Below are 19,978 nucleotides of genomic sequence, written 5' to 3'. Positions count from 1 at the left end.
CTATTAATATATGGGAAGAAAAAATGTTTTATCTTTTGTGTGTGTGTGTGTGTGTGTGTGTGTGTGTGTGTGTGTTACTAAGGACTGAATCCAGGACTTCACAATGAACTGCACTGACAGCCATTATTTTCTTCAGTAAGAGACAAGGCCTTGCAGAATTGTGCAGATGACACTCGAACTTATGATCCTCCTGTGTCAGCCTCTCCAAGTCCTGGATTGTGTGCATGGGCGCCACTTGGCCCAGGTCTCTCTGGTCTGCCCCTGCAATGGTGGATTGCTGGTGGACCACTGGCTCGTACCTTCTCCATGATAATGAATGAATGCATAGATACTTAATTAGTATCCACATGTAAGAAGACTATTAGATCATGTTCAGCCACTTACACTGCTTGTAGTATGATATGGAGAAAAGGAAGTTAAATTATACTGGCTTCCTCAAGCTTTATGGGCTAGGCCTCAAAGATATGAGCAAAAAAAGAAAGACTACCATGATATGAAGAAATTTCTCAGATTTCTACTGGTGATTTAAAAACTCACTATGAATGACACGCCACCTGCTAATTTCTTTGTTCCATCCTAAGCTTCTAGATAATTCATTTTCATAATATTTCATCTTCCCCACAAGGTAACCAGGCCTTGTAATCATTTTTGAACTCTTAGTGGTATGTTAATTTAGAATAAGTCATTTTATGAAAACCAAATGCTTTAAACCAGTTCTGGCTTGAAGTATTTTAAAACATTCCACCCGATGTATATAAAAGTGGTATGCTTTTCTACTTCTAAAAAGAATTGCAGAAGGCCAGTAGAAATGAATTGCCTTGGCTGCGTTTCTTGAAACAATGCTACACTTCTCAGTTTGGTGAGTCAAATTAAATTTGGAAGCTATCTAAAAATTTTCTCACATCGTGATCTGTGTCTGGAGAGCCAATTAATCAAGCTCTTGTTTGAAACGACTCTAATATTAATCAGAGATCTGTGGACAGAAAGTCAGAGAACTTCACTTTCACAGTATTCAGCAATATTATAACTGAAAATAGTAACAACGGGGGAGGAGAAGAGTGGGTGCCGGGGGTCTGATATCTTGTAACCTTTGGTCAAGCCGGTATTGGCAAACTTCAACAGATTTACTTAACCAGAGATAAAACTAAACAATAGAATACTGTGCAAACAAAACAAAAGTACTAAAACAGAGTCAGGAATTACCAGTGAAAAACAGTATTACACCTAACAGCCTGCATCTGCCAGAGGCAATTTGTTAGGAGACCAGAGTCATCATTGCATTGTGGGTGCCTGAAATCAAAACTTTAAAGTTTCTTTAGGTAAAGCTATAGCACAGCATTCCAAGAGCCAGCCAAAATAGCTGAGGGAAACTAGGAAGGCCACATGTGGAACTAATTACTCATGTAGAGGCCATGACAAAGAACATTTCTCCAGACTTTTCATGGGGGCTTCACTTTCAGGAAGTTGCTATAATTACTGCTCAAGTCTAGAGCAGCCTGCAAGCCGCTGACAGATCCAACAGACAAGGAGGAGGAGGGAATGAGGGGGGAAAAATAACAAAACTTATCTGCCCTTTCTGACGAGTGAAACACCAGAAAATAAAGTACCACGGGAAAGCTCCAAAAAGGTTTCCAAATGAACTCTGCCTTCCAGTGTTCAACTTTCTGTTTACTACTTTATCTCTTCTCTATCTTCAAATGACTTCTCTAGCCTGGATCAGACGGCAAATTTGTACTGCTACTCTTAACTCACTTTCAGTTGGCCACAGCAGAACTGTACATCTTGACTCTTTTTTTACAGCTTTTCCATACTGGGGCCCACTTCCTGCCCAGTTGAGGAAAAAAATCTGGCCTGAAGATGAAATGACTGCTTAACATTACACGAGAACATCTGGTACCATTTTATGCACAGACCCATGTCTGAGAGCAGGCGATTCTAGCGGTCTCTCCAGCGGCACAGCACATACCCAAACCTCCCCAGGGTGACATCATCCCATATATGGACTCTCCAGCCCAGCCCTCCCCCTTTTCCTGGTCCTAAATTCATTGCCAGTTCCCTAGTCTGCAGCAAATGTGCCACGTCAAGACTGGAAATCACAGCCCTTGAGTGCGTCTCAGTCAGTGCGGCCGAATTCAGGGGGGAAAGCTGAATCCACCCCTGGTGCAGGAAGGGAGGCTCTTCCCCAGGACCGGGAGAGGATTTTAAGTCCACAGCTGGAAGCTTCTGGAGATCCTGCTCCGTCGCCCCAGTGTTCAGACTACCTGTTCAGGACAATGCCGTTGTACAGTAGTCTGCACATTGGTTAGACTGGGCAAGGGACAGCAACGCCATGGACTGCTGGGGACAAAATTTGCTGTTTCCAAGGAGAAGACATTGGTTTGCTCCTTTATCGAATCTCACACCCAGTGTTTCTCTTCACAGGTTTTGCACACTAGGGACCAAGAAGCGCCCAGGGACACTGCTGGGAAGGGACCACTGGAGGGAAAACCTGCGGGTAAGGCCTCTGTGACTGCTCACCTGGTCTGTGACCATGGCAACTGAGGTATGGGTCCCATGTGTGATAGAGGGCCATGTGTTAAATTTTAAAAAGCAAGGATGTATAATATGTAATGACTTACTATGTGTTTTATTATTTCTAAAGATTGGCATTCAAGTGTCTTAAGTTCAAAGGTTTTTCCACTTCAAAATGAAATGTGAAAAAACTCACTCCGAACACTTAAGAATAACTCAACAAGATTAGTTTTGAATTGTTGAAGTGAATAATTCAGAGACTAACATGATGAATGCGGGTTAAATGCATGACTTTGAACACTACAGGATTGAGTGAATTTTGCCCAAAACTAAAGAATCCTTGCTATTTTCAAAATTCCATATGAGTAGAATTTTTCTAAATATTTACTTATGTAAAATAAATACCAGGAATAACAATCCCTAACAATAAAAGATGGGCCTGCCAAGTTTTTGCCCACCAGACAATGCAGAGGAGACTTCGCCCAGAAATGAGTGCCAACCCACAACTTACTGAGTCAGCAACTGAATAAATCAGAGACTAGAAACTTCTGTCTGTAGACATCACAGTATATAACTGCATTACTTATTTTTACTTCCAAGAATGGGTGATGAATTGCTAGTCAGCTGAAACCTCTTGCCTATATTTTACAAGGCTTCTACGTCTCCCAGCTTTTAAAATGATAAGGTACTTTGTCTAGAAACCTACTGATAAAAAAGGAATTTGTAAATGAAGACAGAAGTTTTCTTTGGTCAGTTTCCAGCAGGCTTGGAGGTGAAAGAGGGTGGGAGAGGGAGAGGATGGTGGGAGGGAAGAAACCCTCAAGCTGAATGAAATCCTAAACAGAAAAATAGGAAAGTCTGGGCTGCAGTGTGATCTGGGTGATTTGTATTGAACTTTAGAGCTGGGTCCCTTAAAGAAAGTTCTGGAATACTGGCACTGCCTAACCTCTAACTCCCTCAACCCCCATTTAATTCTACCTTAAAATAATTCTGTGAAACGAAAATGTTTTTCTATAGGAAAGTGAACATAATGTCTTTGTCCTGAGCAAATAATTTTCTATTTTGCATTTTGTAACAGTTAAAATTTGACACAGATTCTGTTTTTCAAAATATTTCATTACAGAAGTTTCCCAAAGTTTCTTCTTTGTCAAAACAACTTAAAATCTATCCTGATCATTCTGCAACTGGTTGGTGTAAGGAACACCTAAGTTTTCTCATCTACTCATGGTTTTTAGTTAAAATATAACTAGCAAGGAGAAATTTAGATATTTTTAACTTAGATGATATAGTGAAGTCATTTTCATTTTCTCTTGTGACTTAGAGATTTCCATATTAATTATTTTAATAGAACATTTGAGACTTTTTAAATCTACAGCTTTTTTTACATAGAAAACAACAACATCAACAAAAACTATTAGGTAATTGATGGGAGCTTATGTTTCAAAGAAATGCAATTTTGTTAATTTATCCAATTACTAAAGGAGAAAGCTAGCTACACAGTATTTCGGCGATGTATAAGATTTCTCAAATTTTGTGGGTTTTATTTTTTTTATTGTAGAAAAAATTGAATTTCATAATTTGCTCTGATTTAATGTATATTTAAATTAAATTTCTTCCTTCATATTAGTCTTTTGTTTTTTTTCAGAGAAACTAACCTTTAGAAGTCCCTCACCTATTTTATCCCGGAGGTGACTTTTAATCTGGAGATAGAAGGGATACAATTGTGTCCTTGGCTTAAGTCCAAAAGTAAAAATATAAAAATTACTTTGTAAAGGGGTAACCAAGGAGCCCTGTCTGTGCTCAGTCCTAAAGACCCATTTGTAAGGCAAACTTTTAACAAATGAAAAGGAATAATAAATTTTAAATTGTATGAGTTAAATTAAGGATCAATCAAAACCAAAAGATCATTTTATAAACTGCTGCTGAATGAAGGCAGGAAGGTGTTCTACATGCTGGTACCAACATTTATACACACATAATCATAAAAAGTAGCTGTATCTGTTTAGAGGGTGATTAGAATAATGTTTAATATTATTTTGCTATTACCTTATAAGGAGATATACAAATATTTTAGGGATCGTGGAATCTATTCCAGAGGAAACTAACCAACAGTGAGCATCTTCGACTAAAACTGACCTGGATGTAATGGTGAGTTAAAATTAGACATTGTGGCCATAAAGAGAAAATTATTGGCAGGGTCTGTCCACACTGCATTTCATAGAAATTTCATAGTTATCATTTTAATGTGTGGATGACTGATAAATTAAGTACTGCACTGAAAGAATTTTTTCGGCTATCTAAGGAGAAGGAAATTCAGGGTATCAGCTTCAAAATCATTCAGTAATTGAAAGGGGTTCAATATAAAACAGTCCACTGAAATTTTAAAATATTTCTATAAAGCTATAGATCTCCAAATAAAAGAAAGTCTGTTTACAATGGGACAGAGTTTCATACTGATCACTTTCCTGCAGTTAGTCCATAGGCTTAATATCCTTCCTGCCTGGCATCACGCTTTCCGCCCAGATAATATGTTTATGTTTTTGAGACCAAAAGGTACTATCTACCCCCACCTTTGCTTACAGACCACCCAAGCATTTCACTCTGTGCAAAAGAATTTAGACATAAAAGTCCTAATGAAAGAATATTTTGCCTTTTCACTTTTGATTTTTTGGGAAAAGAAAGTACAACTTGGTTAAGCAAAGAAGAAAAAAAAAAACCGCATCCACAAATGCCCATATCCAGTAAAGAGAAGCCAAAGCTTTCAATTACTCTATAAGGAATCTACTCTTTTAAAACACCTCAACTTACTCTAAGGAGACTGGCCCACCCATGGCAATAATGTCTAAATAATAAGAGACCATCACTCACAAATCCCAGCTTAAAAAAACTGGAAGGTCAGGCTTTAACCTGGGACAGGAAATGCCTGAGTTAAGATTGAAACTTTCTTCAAATCCCTTTATCCTTTGGTGTCCTGCAAATTACAGAGACATAAATGTTTAGAAGTTTTCAAAGGTGGCCTATTAAGAATTTTTATATCAGTTTAATAAATAGGATTAATGAAGTAAATCAACAAAGATAATTAAATCTTCAATTTGAATTTTCTGTCGTATCATGATACTCAATTTACTGGAGTCGCCTTGCTTTAATTTTTCTATAGAAGGTAATTCTTTTCTTACATTTTTTTCTTAAAAAATAAAAGACAAAAAGGAAATAAGATATAATAAAGATTTTAAGATTGCATAGAATGATGATAATGCAATGGCTGTTTCACATTTTGACTAGGAATTTAAGAGACAAAGTAATATTCATCCTATCATTTGGGAGATGGAAAGTTGTCAGAAATTTTTTCAGTCTTTCATTTTTTTAACCAGCTTGGGACAGGTTCAACATAATATAAAATATGCATATGCCACATACATACTATAGCTGTGTTTTAAAAAACAATCAGGAGTATAAGTTGTACAAAAGCCTTAAGAGTAGATGAATTTTTCTTATTTTTCAGTTAGATTTTTTTTCACCCTGAAAAACTGCTATGACTGATTTTTCAGGCTTAAAAATTTTTGGATATCTTGGTGTAATAAAACTGTTTCATATTGAAGGATAATATATGAACTCACAAATATTTCTTTTTATTTTTTCAGGTTGCATGCATCATTCCTTTAATTGAGCACAGTAAACTGGATCAAATTATCTATGCAGAATATAGTAACTTTTAATTATTTATGCAAAATATAGTAACTTTTAATTTCTACCAGTACATTCTTTCTAAGTAAATCATTCTACAATTATTTTCCGTTGCCCTGAATGCAGCAGTAATAGCTTAATAGTATTTTCAGGTATTTGCTTTTTGCATAATCTAACCTTGAAATTACTTAAACAGCAGCCAAGTTTACTGATGTTTTTAATTCTGTGAAGAAAAATAAAAACAGTTCTACTTTGAAGTGATGAACAGAAACAGAATTATCTGTTTTTTAAAAATTAAACAAACACATAGAAATGACACATCAATTCTTTGTCAAACTTACCATATGTAGTCACTGTCTAAAAGTTCATATTTGTAGAACTGCCATTTTTCAGACACTGAAAACTATTTTTGCTCTCTATAAGGTTGCTTTACTACTTTCTCAAAAATTTATTAACATAATTAAAGGTAAATAATAAATTACTTGCTTATTTTTTAAACAAAATATTTTTTTTTAAATCCCAAGTATATACTCCTTGGATAGTGATATGTGTGTGGGGTTTTTTTTTTTTTTTAAAGAAATCCAACTCATTGGAACTTTGTCTGTATGGATATTTTGTTTTAAAGGGATGCAAGTAGAAATGCCTTTACATGTGTGAAATGGTAATTTAGATTAAAATAGCCAAAATCATTCTTGACTCCCCAGAATTGCATTTTATATCTATATATGTAATATTATTAATTCTTTATTATAAGAAAAATTTCCAAAGTTGGGATTTAATGTTTGGATATGAAATAAGTTTTCCTTTTCAGTGTTTAAGGTCCTATTTTGTAAACATACATACACTAATAATGTCCAAAATATATTCTGAGCATCACTGTTTCGAACAGCTTTCCAGTTCACATCCTTTGGTTCATTTCATGACCCTGTAAGTTAATTAAGGGGTGGAAAACTTGAAGTCACTACTGCCTTTTATTTGATTTTCACTCCATACTTAGAAACTATGCATTAAAAAGGAAAATGAAAATTTTAGATGAATTCCTCAAGATATAAAATGCCACTATCAAAGCATCAGAAACCAAAGTCCATTGGTAGAGTTGCCAAATACATTAAGCTCATTAATTATTTTGAAAATGGCTGCTATTACCATGTAAATGACAATTTTCTTCTTTGTGGGCAAGGTTATAGTTCTTATCTACTACAAGGAACATGTATAAACATAGTTTTTATCTTTAACTTCAGAATTAAAATATGCAAAGTTTTGCAAAGAGGAAAAACATCTGGTTCAGTTACTCTGAACTCTGACTGCATGCGGGCCAGTCATAATAGAAACTGTATTTGAGAATAAAACTTGTGTTTAATCTTTTTCTTCCTTAAAATTTTAATGTGAGTTTTCTGTTATGCCAAATATCCATGTTAGCACATTGGAACGAATGTATAAGTGTACTTTCTGAATAAAGTCAAACGTCTAACTTGTTTTTAGTTCCACAATATTTTAATGTTTAATTCTGCTGTGTGTTTTTCTCCCTCTCCCCTCACCCTCCCAAATCACCTAATCTGGAAAACAGGCTGATTGTATCTGTCCATGAGCAAAGGAAACCTGAAGGAACCAAGGGCCTGGCTGGACAGAGTTGTCATGTGTCTGCCTGTCTACACTTGCTGTGCAGAACATCCGCTCACCTGTACAGCAGGCACAGACAGGCAGTCACATGACAACCCAGCCTGAATGACAACCAGCCATTGAAAGAAAGCAGTCCTCACACCATAGCATCCAAGAGCTACAACCAGAGTGAGGGGCTTGGGGTCTGGGCTTTTAATCTGTTGGCTTAATACTTAACTCGTATGTATTATTCTTATTATTTTATTTTGATTCAAATATTAAAACCCACCAAAAAAGTAAAGTAAGTGGTGCCTATGAAATATAATAAAACCCATTTCTGAAAATGTTCCTGTGCTTTCTATAATTCTCTTTTCCTAATTGTTGTTAGCAAATCATTACCCTTGACATTTATTGTATACATCTTTGAAGCATCCCATAATTTATCTTTTTTTAAAAAAAATCAATATAGCAAAACAGAACTTCAGTTTGATGTTTGACAAGAAATAAATTATTCTAATAGTTCTAATACATAAACTAAGTATTGTTTTCTATATTGTAATTTTTTTTCTTCTATGGGGAGGTGGTGAGGCATAGAAAGAGAAGAAAAAGGAGAAAAGGGTAATATTCTAAAGGATCAAGTCTCTTAAGAAACTCACAGACTTGTCTATGTAAGCTATAGTGGGGAAAAGTATTTCCAACATATTTTCAAATTTATTAAAATAATTGCTCCTATTTTGATAAATGGAAAGTTGAAATTGAAACATCAGTATTTTCAAGTGTCGTGATATACATAGAATTATTACGTTCTCATTGTTCAATTAAGAAGCGGCTTCTGCAATGATTCTGGGAAAAGAATATACAGGGTCGATGCGTTCATTTGGAACACGCCCGCATTCACCACATTCATGCTCTTCAGAACTTTCAGAAGCTTGAGGAAAGTACTTAATGGATATGCACTGCTTATCTTCTGAGGAAAAAAGTAAAACTTCAATTTGTGCATGGTTAATTGGAGTGAAATGATCAGGGCTGGCTTTTGTATATGAGTATTTCAAACATTTAAGAATAAAAAGTGGAAAGGGAGCAAAATTAGAAATTTTTCAACTTTGATTTGGTTCATTACAATGCTAACTTTCACTATTTAGAATTAGAATTTACTTTTCTCAAAAAGATCCTGTTCAAGCTTAACAATATAACACTAGAGTACCCCAAACTATTTTTTAAGATTTAATGAATAATTATTGAAAGTATATATTTTGAACCAAAGTAGGCTATTTTACATTCAGAGATTTCATTTCTAAAATGAAATACTTAGTTTTAATTCTGAGTCCCCCATATGTTCCAAATTTTCTGATTTTATGGTATTTAAACCAAACTTGACAGTATAATTTATTTAAGGAAAAAAAAACTTGAGCAATGGGCAAAACTGTGAAGTGAAAATATAAGTAAAACAAAATGTCTTGCATTTCAACAGTCTACAGTTAAAACAACACATCATCTACTAAAACCCACTTCTGCTTCTCTAAAATTCATTGTACAACGCAGGTTTCCATCTTAGATAAAGCACTATAACTAGCAAATAAATTCTCACACAATACTTAATGAAATGCAAAATATAAACAGGAAGATAATATAAAAATGGACTATTTATATAATTTCACACAATTTTAAGTGCTTTGTACAACCTCTAGCAAGCACTGCCCACACAGTTCACATGCAGAATCATTCCACTGGACCCTGGAAGGCAGTCATGGCTCTGTGTGTGACAACACTCAGGATGTACACTGAGGAGACCACTCCAGTCCACCATGACCCAAGGGAAAGCCAGGGGCAGGGGCAGGGGCAGCAGAGCTAGCCCAAAACAAGGCATTCCAGGTTAACATTTCAGGGATTTTTTTTTTTCTGTAAACCTGGAGCTAAACACTTTTTTAAAACTTTTTTTTTTTTTTTACTTAGATCTCAAAAAATCTTAAGGAATGTTTCATATGTATTTATGTTCATGACATGAGATACAGTAGCTTTGCTTTTCTGGGAAAGGGTAATATAAAATGTGATATGGTGTTTTTTCCAACGTTGATTTTTTAATCAAATAATGCATATGCCAAGTGAGTTTGGATCTAAACATATTTTAATAAGTTTGAAATAGCATTTGATCTTATGATTTATTAAGTAAAATTTTTTTCAAAATTGAAAATCTTTGGATAATACTAGAATGTAGAAACTAGTTTCCATGAAATAGTATGGTATTTAAAAGTATTAAAGTAGTATGTGAAAAACACAACTACAAAGATGCACAATTTAAAGTAATCTAAATAGGTTAAAGGGCTGAGGATTTAACTCAGTGCTTCGCAAGCACAAGGTCCCAAGTTCGATCCCCAGTACCCCCCCCAAAAAAAGGTTAAAGGTAAATATTTATTTGGACCTTTTTTTTTGTAAAATATCAAAGTTTTGCCTAAGTACATCTCAACAAGGAGTGTGAATGGTATTTAAAGAGTTGATGCCAACGTGCTTGGTCACAGGGAATATGAGATCCAGCAGGGAAAAAAAAAGCACAATTTTGAAAGTATAAATGAAAAAAAAAAAAACCTGAAGATTCCCGTAACTTCTTGATCTTGTAAAATTGACCATCCAGGGATATGGCTGTCACTTCGTCTCCTGTTACTAGAGTTACACATGTCATCTGTTACCACTCCACAGGAAAAACAAAATGAAATAAATATCCCTATAAGGGAATTATATAATCTCCTTATCAAGCTATCCAAACAATCTGACCCACAAGAACGAGGCCTGTAATTTCTTAAGAGTCCAAAGAATGTCCTTATTTCAGTGAAGATTTTGGAATTTCTTCAAAGGTATAAAGTTAGCTCAGTACCACTGGAAACATGACTATTGCATGACTACTATTCTAGGAGTATTCCATATGATTTTAAGCACTGTGTTGGGCTACAGAAATAGAATATTGGCTAAGTACTTTTATTATGCATAAATTAGCAGACCCTTTTTTTTCAGATATTTTTACTGTTAAAATCTGCACATACAGTATACTTTTCACTGATATTAGGAGAAATAAGGTTCATTTCTCCTTGAATCAGAACATCCTACTCATCCTATACATATTTTAAAGAAATCATTATTATTTTCAAATTTAGATGTTAAGATACTAATGTAAAATTATCTAGACTTAAAATCCTTTTGAAATGACAGTTTCTAGTTTATTTCCATATCTTTTCTTCTAAATTTTCCCAAAAAATTATGTAACACATATTCATGCATGAAAATAACATTGAGAAATTTATTTTGGCCCTAAGTGATCTTCAGCCTAGGAAGTCACATTTGTATAGTGAGAGGAGAAAAAAAAAAAAAACCCTAACCCACAATGATGAAAATTAACAATTCCAAGACAATCTACTTCTAAGGGTAACTTTACCCTATAATTCACTAATTTAATTTAGGCCTTTGGTAAATTATTATACTGTATTTATTTATATATTTATTCAATTATACCTTCACTAATCAATATTTGATGAGTGCCTCCTCCCAGTCCTGGTGTGAAAAAAAACAAGAGTTCCCAAGGCTTACAGTTCACACATGTGATTCGGTTTTCCTTATCATTTTCACCTTTCGAAAAATCTCTTAAATCCATTCATTACTATCCATTTCCATCAACCATCGCAACCTAGGCTACCATGATTTCTCCTGCAGACCATGACAACAGCTTTCCAATAACTCCCCAATTCAGTTTTGCCTTCTCCCAATCCAACTAATGGAGTCCATAAAATATTCAAGTCTGATGGTGTGGCCTCCAGTTTAAAAACTTCAAGATCTTCTCATTGCTCTTAGGAGTGACTGCAGTCCTTCATCTGTACAGTCCCTCTCTTTCTTTGCTCCAGCCCCTTTAGGCTTGCTCCCATTAGTTAAAGTCATCAGGTTCAACACTGCCACAGGACATTAACACAAACTTTTCTACCCATTCAATTTAAAGTGCCCCCATCTGTTACCCTACTCCCCACCCGAGACATTCGTTATGTCAAACACATCTTCAATCAGCATCAGTAGGTTTTGCTATCTGTGTATTTTATTTATTGGGAAATATCCCTCCTAAAGGTAGAGACCATGAATTCCTCGCTGGCCATTTTCTGAACAGGATAACTGCTGGTACATAAAAAGTACTCAGAAAATATTTGTTGAGAAATGTTCAGATGACTAAGAGCGGAGTACTGGCACTTAGCAGGGTTCAAATCACTCATTCCCTTTGAATCACTAAAATGGAGAATGTGAATAAAGCACTGACTTAGCTCAATGCCTGTCAAACTGTAAGTGCTCAGTAAGTGTTAACCATGAAGGCCTTCATCATTAAGATCATTAGTCAGATGGAAAACTGTCTATAAAGCTACAATAAAAACAGGAAATGATGTGTACGTAGGAGCCTCTTATTAACTGAAGGCCCATTTGGTTTGGTTGAATACTCTGTCCACTTTGGATATACAAAGGTGAGTCTGCAGTGGAGAGTGAAACAAATGCTGATTATATGCTACTAAATTAGAGTGAGAAGTACCTTGAATTCAAGACAATCCAATTTTATAGCATTGATAATGGAGAGAGGAAAATGAAGAGACAGAAGCCAAAATATTGTTCTTGGGCCAGACTCAAAAAAGGCTAAAGCCAACAGTGACAAACTCATCAGGGGTGTCTGCTGGCTAAAAAGTGCTATGCAGACAGCCATATAATATTAATATTCCTTTTGAGGTTATTTCAACCACTATATTTCTCCCCCAAATCCTTAGTAAAGATAAGTACTACAAATAACCTTGCTATTATTTTGATAGAAATCAGAATAGCTAAGTATCATGCATCTCAGATCACAAGAAGATATCTAGGAATATACAGAAGGAGGCCTAAGCAACCCCAGGAAATGTGCTCAGGACCTTTTGTGTAGGGAATTCGAGGTTTGGGGTTCTGCCATAAGAGCTTGAAGTACAACACGGCTTGGGCAAATCCCTTAGTGAGTACTCACAAGCTGTCCAACTCTGTAAAAGGTGGCTGATTTATTTCTATGTTACAGAAATGTTATAGGAAGTTCTAATCCTAGAGTAATGTAGAGAATATGATACAGTCAAGTTGATAAATTAATTGCATCTCCTATGACCACACTGCATTATAAAAACTCCATGAAGATAACATGGAAACGTAAACATTGCCTGGGACACAGCAGGAAGCTTTTCTATTGAGGTCATATGTCAGCACCAATACAAATGACATTCTTATACTGCACTGTAGAGTACTTTTTTAAAAAAGTCCAGTCCACAAAGGCTTGCATCCATTCAAAATTCAATAAGAAGGTGGAAAGATCCATTTCCGATGGTGAGAAATTAGAGTAATGATGGCCTCACTATTCCAGTCATGCCAAGTTCAGTTAAAATTATTACACAGGGTTCTCATGCTATTGATTCTGCCATCTTGGATAGAAACCAAGTGCTTTGAAAGTATCAACTATAATTCTTGGTTAAGATGTAGGAAGGAAGACAATACAAAAACTGTCACTGAAGAAATTGAATCTGAACTCCTTCTTGTTTTCTAAACCTTACCATCTTCTGCTGAGAAAATCAGATTCCATATAACCTATCTCTCAAAAATTGATACAGCACTTGCAGTTAGTCATAGTAAAACCATGTTCCCAAGCACTTCAGCCTTTCCATGTACCAGGCATATGATTTATAGGGTCTTGTGTTCAGTAAACTGAAAAGCAGTTTGAGCTACTGTTTGTTAAACACAAATACATTGCATACATCATTTACATTTATAACAAACCTGTTCTAAGTTAAATAAGGACCAAAATGGATTACAGATATGGGGATGTAGGAAAAAAATGTTCAAATGAGAAGGGGAACAAGGTGGAGGAGAGGAAGGGAAGGAAGAGAAAAAGAAAGAAGAGAATAGAAGGAAAAATGAGAACAAAGTTTTTGTAAAACAGGAGGGGAAGAAGGGTTGAAGAGAGGGAAGGGAATAGGGAAAAAAGAGAATCAAGATATATTATGTATAAGTACAAATTCCTTAAGATGAATGTGATCATTATGTATATCAAAAGTGTACCGATAAAATTGTTTAAAAATAAAATAAAAAACATGCAAAAATAAGTTAAAGAAAGCCACATATACATAGTCATGTGACATAAATGCTATTTATTAAGCAGCCATTTACATATTAATGAAAATACACCTGGCTAATTATATAAAAGAGCAGGAGGATGTTGGAGCATATAAAATGCTCTATGAAAATTTAAGTATAAATGTGTTACTGAATAAGTGAATGAATGTACAGCTAGCTTAGTAACATTTTACATGTCACCTTTTCTTGACTAAGAGTGATAAATTGTCACGTGCTGGATTTCCAAAGTATGTAATACTTACTTATGTATAGGAACAAAGTACTAACATTCAACTTACCAACTGCTTAGCTCCAAAAGTTAAGTTAGAACTCTAGTTTATTTTCACAAAGGCAAACTCTAAACTTCGGTTTTTAAGATTGTCTACAGAACCGTGTTTAATCCATATGTAGTTGAACTATGGCAGCAAGGCATTTATGAAATCCAAATATCATTTAAACTACCACTGTTCACAGATGAGTGCTGTGCAAATCCAACGGGCCAAGAATGGACATTCCTATGAGACCCACTTTCCTGAGATTTTCTGCTTGATCTTCCCCCAAATCCACCTTCCAACCTTGGCTATCAGCACATCTATTAACTATTCATTAAATATTACAAAGACCGTGGACAGTGTTGACTGCTCTTTCACCCTGACGGTGGGGTTGGAAGCAGAAGCAGGCAACTCTACGAAGAGCAGCAATCGAAGCAGGGTAGAGAATGACCCTCGTAGCAGCCAATGGCAAGGTGGGAAGGAATGATGCCAGCTCCAGCAGAAATGGGTCTGACCAACTACCACAGACAACGTCAAAATCAGTCATTCTCGAGTGAGGCATTCGTATTTTGCAAATTTCCTGTTTGTTTCATGAGTAGAGCTCTGCACGAGTGACCATAGCTAATGGCTGCAGCACACAGACCTTGTCACCGTCAACCTGAATGCCCTTCACCCCCAGCTTCTGTGCAGCACAGGTCACCAGCATCTCCTTGAGCCCTCGTGCCATGCCCCTGCTGGTCTCCCTTCTTCTATTCCTGCCATCCCCACTTTTCCCACACACATATCCCACCCCCCCACACCATGCACAACCAGGCAGCCTGAGTGAGCTCTCTGGGCCACACAACTCCAATGGCTTTCCGTTATCCTTGTAATAAAATTCAAATCATTAAGTGGAAACTTACAACTCCCTCAAACACACACCTTGTGCCCCTGACTTTGTCTCCTATTTCTTTATCTACTTAGGCCACAAGCTTTTTGTAAGTTCTTATTTTGGAGGTTTTTACACTTTCTGTTCCTTCAACTGGAAAGTTCTTCAATAAAAATTGTCCTCCTACTTCACTGTTAGTTTCTGCTCAAATGTTACTTCTTTCCAATCATCCAATCTAAAAGGCTCTTCCCCTTCACTTTCTCACTCATTGCCCTACGTCATTTTCTTCAGAGCATTTAATAGCTGATACAATATTATTAGTCTCTTTGGTTGTTCATTCCATATAGAAAAAAATCTTGTCTGTCATTTCCTGCTTTTGATGTGACATAAAATAAACGACTCCTTCTCTTTACGTGAAGCACTTCACTTTATTTCTCGGGTAATTCTTATTCTTCCCTGTCCCCAATCATCCCCCCACCCCCACAGCTGTAATAAGATCTTCACTGGTACTCGGGTGATATTACAACCGCATACAGTTATTTTCTATGTGTTCTAATCATGAGGGAACTTCAGTAGCAGTGATTTTGTAAGACTTTAGCAGAGAAGAGGAGATGACCAGTAACATGAGCTCACTAACCTGTTGAGTCTTCTTCCTTCCCTACTACAGAGGGCATGGGGCACTTAGGAGCTTCTAAAGTGCTTCTTTCAAGACCCACACCAGCCAGACAAGGAAGACCTAAAGCTATATTACAGCAGCAGTAGCTACTCTGGAGTCCCCAGAGCCTGTGATGGTAACAGCCAGGATCAGGTCAATGCTGAGGCACCTGGAAATCAGCTGCATAAAACCGTTTAGGGTGAGATGACTTGTGCAACCCGGGCTTCACTGGTATTATTGCTCACATTGTGGATGAAAGCACAGGCTCTGGAGCTTGATGGCTTGGGTTCATTTTTCTACTTTGCCACCATTGGCTAAGTGACCTTGGGAAATTAGTTATCCTCAGCAATACTGAATATTCTGCAATAGGAGGAACTGGGCCCTCTAGAAATTACTTTTCAAAAGGTTGGATGTTTTGGGTTGGTCTGTATTTACTTTTCTACTCTGAAAAATAACAGAAGTAATAGTAACCATCCTAGGGTTGTGATATGGGTTAATTAATAAACACAAAACACTAGCTAGTACCATTATGATTTCTCAGTAAAATCTTGTGTTTGCCCACATGTAACTGAAAAAGTTTCCAAGATTGACAATGAGTTTAAATGTGTATCTATGTGATCATCGAAATCCTTGGAGGAGGTAAATCTAGAATGCATCTTAGAGCAACTAAACAGCAAAGAAAATAAGATAATCTATTCACTGATTTTCATATAGGTGAGATAGAGTTATATAGACAGAGGTGTCTCAGAGCTCCTCAAGGTGTGATGACCTTTAAAATGAGAGCTTCCCACAGAAAGATGGGGATGTCTAAGCAGCCGACACAGGAAAGGAACCATTGATAATCCTCATAAATAACAACCGATCTCACTTTTCAACAAGGTCAGCGACATAAAAATTTGAAAATAAGCTTTTTGAATAGCAATTTTGTTTTGACATTTCCATAAGACTGGAGCTCCCCTATTACAGAAAACTTCATGTCAATCAACCAATTATCCAATATGTTTTAACACACTATTGCACCAAAGCATTTGGGAAAGGGAAAGAACTGTAAGGCATGAAGCTTTTTCCTCCAAGAACTGGCAGAAGTACCTTATAATTCTTTCAGTATTAATCTAAGATAGGAAGGGCTTTTACCGTGGAAATATATGCCCTTTATAGCCAAGTAAAATGGAGATGATCTCACCTGTGCATTGTTTTGCTGTTCCAGAGCAATCTTACATATTGTTCACAGTGTTGTATTATAAATATTAAAAATTTATTAGGTCAGGCCACAGGTATTAAAATATCCAAAGCATAGTTTAATTTCCAACCATGGCCTCCCAAATTTAGCCATATCACTTTCTAGTACTTTAAAGATTCTATAAGACTAATATATACATTTTTCTACACTTACATAGCTATCACATTTTAATAAACAATAAGTCACAGGACCAAAATTACTAACATCTACCAAGAGTTAGAACACCATAACTATCATAATTCATGCTTTTACAAAGATATCAAATTCTCAAAGAATGAAATTTGCATAAACAGTGATCTAGGATTCACCTGAAGACCACTGATGTGAACATTCTCAAAAAGCCTTTCACTTGAGATACATGTAGCAACCATCCCAAAATGCTTTACTAACTCTGCCTCGATGTCATTAATTTCACTCTCAAGATGTTCTATTACCTTAGGAGTTTTCAGTACATTATACAATGAAAATTGCTTTCACTTCACCAGTATCAGAAGGAAGTAACTCCTGATAGTTAACATCATTCCTCAGGTAAGCAAAACATGATTACTCTAAAAAAAAAAAAAAAAAAAAAAAAAAAAAAAAAAAAAAAAAAACAGAAAAAGAAATGCAAGGAGAGGAGTGTAAAATTAAGAATCTGCAAGAGGGTTAAAAAAAAAAAGTGCTCCTTTAAATAAACATCCAAGCTAAATCTCCTTGAAACAGAACCAGTGGTATCTGGAAATTGTATATCACAAAAATTGCAATTCATTTCAAAGTAGAAACACTTAGGTAAGAAAACTCTGTCACTTTCGGTGGCTTACCTCATCATCTTTATACCAGGACAAGCTTTCTGCAGTGAGGACAAACCAGTAGCCCTTTGAGCCTCCTTTCATAATGCCAATGTTACTGATGGTCAGCCATCCCTTACGAATGACCTGCAAGAGAGCAGACACCAGCACAAGTGCTTAGTTTAACATAAGCCAGTGAAAATGCAAGGTCTTAGACTAAGTCAAGTTAAAAACAAGATCTCAATGAGAATAGCACAGTTCCCCCCAAAGCTCAACTTCTACTGAGCTACTCAAGAGATTTTATCTTCCAAAAGTGCAGACGACCAGAAGGAAATCTCTTCCATCAGTGAATAAAATAAAAATTTCTTGGACTCATATAGATGGCAGAAGCAAAGTGACTGAAACAGACAGGAATGAAATGAGGCAGCCTAACAGACGTGTGCCAGGCTTATTTATGGCCTTGCTGCTACAATTAAAACATATTTAGTTGATTGGATGAACAATAGATTCTCCACACATGCTGCCTCTCCTCTCCTTCCAGCTTACTGGTTCATTTGTCTGCCCAGCTTGCAGACAAATTAGGATTTACAGCAGGGACTGGACAGCAAATGGTGAAAAAGCAGAAACGCCAGCCAACCAATTAGTTCCTTGTTAACATCCATGAATAGGACTGATTGAGGAAGAAAGCTGAAATAATAAACTAAAATGAAAAGTTTAGGCTTCCTAGTGGCTTAGATTTATCCATCTATTTCTAGTTATTCTTTGCTACACACAAATCATGTAGCATCTTCATATGAAAATCTTTAAAGTTTTCATACTTTGGACCATTAACAACTTGAGCCATAGATTTGACAGAAATTATTATGAAGCATTTAAGAATAAATATATTTTCCCCACACAGTTGTTGCAAAGTTATATTGTTTGCCATGTGGCATAGTTTTCTATATCCTAGAATCTAGATAATTTTCTTGCCATAGAATCAAAAAGGAAATTCTATATGGGATTATATGATATTTTCCTAAATGTCATCAGGCACACAAGCTGAAATACTGCATGGTTTCTCTTATGTAAGAAACCCAAAGTATAAATAAGTTAAAGAGCTAAATGTCAATAACTGTCCTGTACTAAAGTCATTAAACATCTTAGAGATCCTGAAATACTAAAAAGTATTTACTGAATGATTATGTCTCTAAAGGAAGATGAAAATACTCTAATAATCAGATTTTATTTTTACACTGGTGTTTTCTAGTTGAAGGAGGAAAGCCAGTGCTAGGGAAAATTATGAAATAAACCAAGGTTCTCCTTGCTGATCTTCCAAACCTGTCACCACACTCCTAGGCCTAACCACCCTCAATTCCTCATTTCAGTACCTCCTGGGAATCTATTCTCCCTTCTAGTTCTCTATTGCATTTATAAACCTACTCAGGGCACCTCTTTCAAGTCCAGACTGAAGCAGACTTCTCCACTGACCAAAATTATCCCCTCTTCTTACTCTCTACTTCAGAAAGAAGAAAATAATATATTGGAGTATGGTTTCTACCAGCAATATTATAATCATTGGACTGCTTTCTAAAAATGTAAATTCCTGAGCCAGCTACCACTCTGAATTAGAATATGAAAAGTAGGAAGTTACATTTTAATATATTCCCAAGGTGATTCTTATTCATATGGAAGTTCAAAATGCCTTTTACATACACATCCAATACATAAAATCAAAACTTCATTTTCCTTAGAACACATGACCACATCGAGTCTTCAGTAAGAAGAAATTAGTTAAATTATTTCACACCAAGGTTATTACTATTCTACCAGGGCTTAAAATAGCTTACTACTCATAGTACTCAATGGAAGTGTACTAATTAATTAATTAATTAATTTCATTTTATTCATCATCTTTAAACATAGAAAAAAATCTTCTAGATATTCCTCAAATTACAAGAAGAAAATTGCCATTTCTACATACTAGTAATTCAGGCTGGCTCTAGTAAGAGGAGCCATGAATTTAGTTCATTTCTTTAGAAAGTATATTTCAAGACAAAAAAGCATTTTGATGTCACAATCCATGTCCTCAAGAATCTTACAATTCAGGGGAAGGCAAATCTATAAAGACATAATTTCACTGTGATCATACAATAGGAGGTGTACACCAACCCAGATGCAGCCAACAAAACTCAGGAGGTTGTAATAGACTCATCCTGAGATGATACCTCAGAAGATCCTTGGGGGAACAGAATTAATCAG

The 19,978-nt window shown here is 35.8% G+C and overlaps 1 protein-coding gene and 1 long non-coding RNA gene across 11 annotated transcripts in view; one reads left to right on the top strand and one right to left on the bottom strand.

Moving 5' to 3' along the window:
- LOC104870180 overlaps positions 1-6,316 on the top strand; it is a 51,097-nt gene extending 44,781 nt beyond the window's left edge. For 2 of the 4 annotated variants that reach the window (XR_782463.2, XR_782462.2), the window contains one exon: positions 2,422-3,803. This is a non-coding gene — a long non-coding RNA (uncharacterized LOC104870180). Of the gene's footprint in view, positions 1-2,421; positions 3,804-4,585; positions 4,660-6,152 lie in introns of those variants that run through there. The other 2 variants (XR_782464.2, XR_004516628.1) reach the window with 2 other exon arrangements.
- The window catches only part of Dnm3 (dynamin 3), a 531,047-nt gene that overhangs the window by 257,174 nt on the left and 253,895 nt on the right, over positions 1-19,978 (bottom strand). For all 7 annotated transcript variants that reach the window (XM_010635626.2, XM_033762088.1, XM_033762089.1 and 4 more), the window contains one exon: positions 17,771-17,884. In XM_010635626.2, the coding sequence (XP_010633928.1) occupies positions 17,771-17,884 (114 nt within the window). The remainder of the gene's footprint in view (positions 1-17,770; positions 17,885-19,978) is intronic.

The sequence above is a fragment of the Fukomys damarensis genome, unplaced genomic scaffold (genome assembly GCF_012274545.1).
Source record: "Fukomys damarensis isolate Sample0158 unplaced genomic scaffold, DMR_v1.0_HiC HiC_scaffold_11, whole genome shotgun sequence".
In the NCBI taxonomy this organism is placed as follows: Eukaryota; Metazoa; Chordata; class Mammalia; order Rodentia; family Bathyergidae; genus Fukomys; species Fukomys damarensis.
The sequence above is the reverse complement of the archived record's forward strand: the minus strand, read 5'-3'. Positions and strand labels throughout refer to the sequence as shown.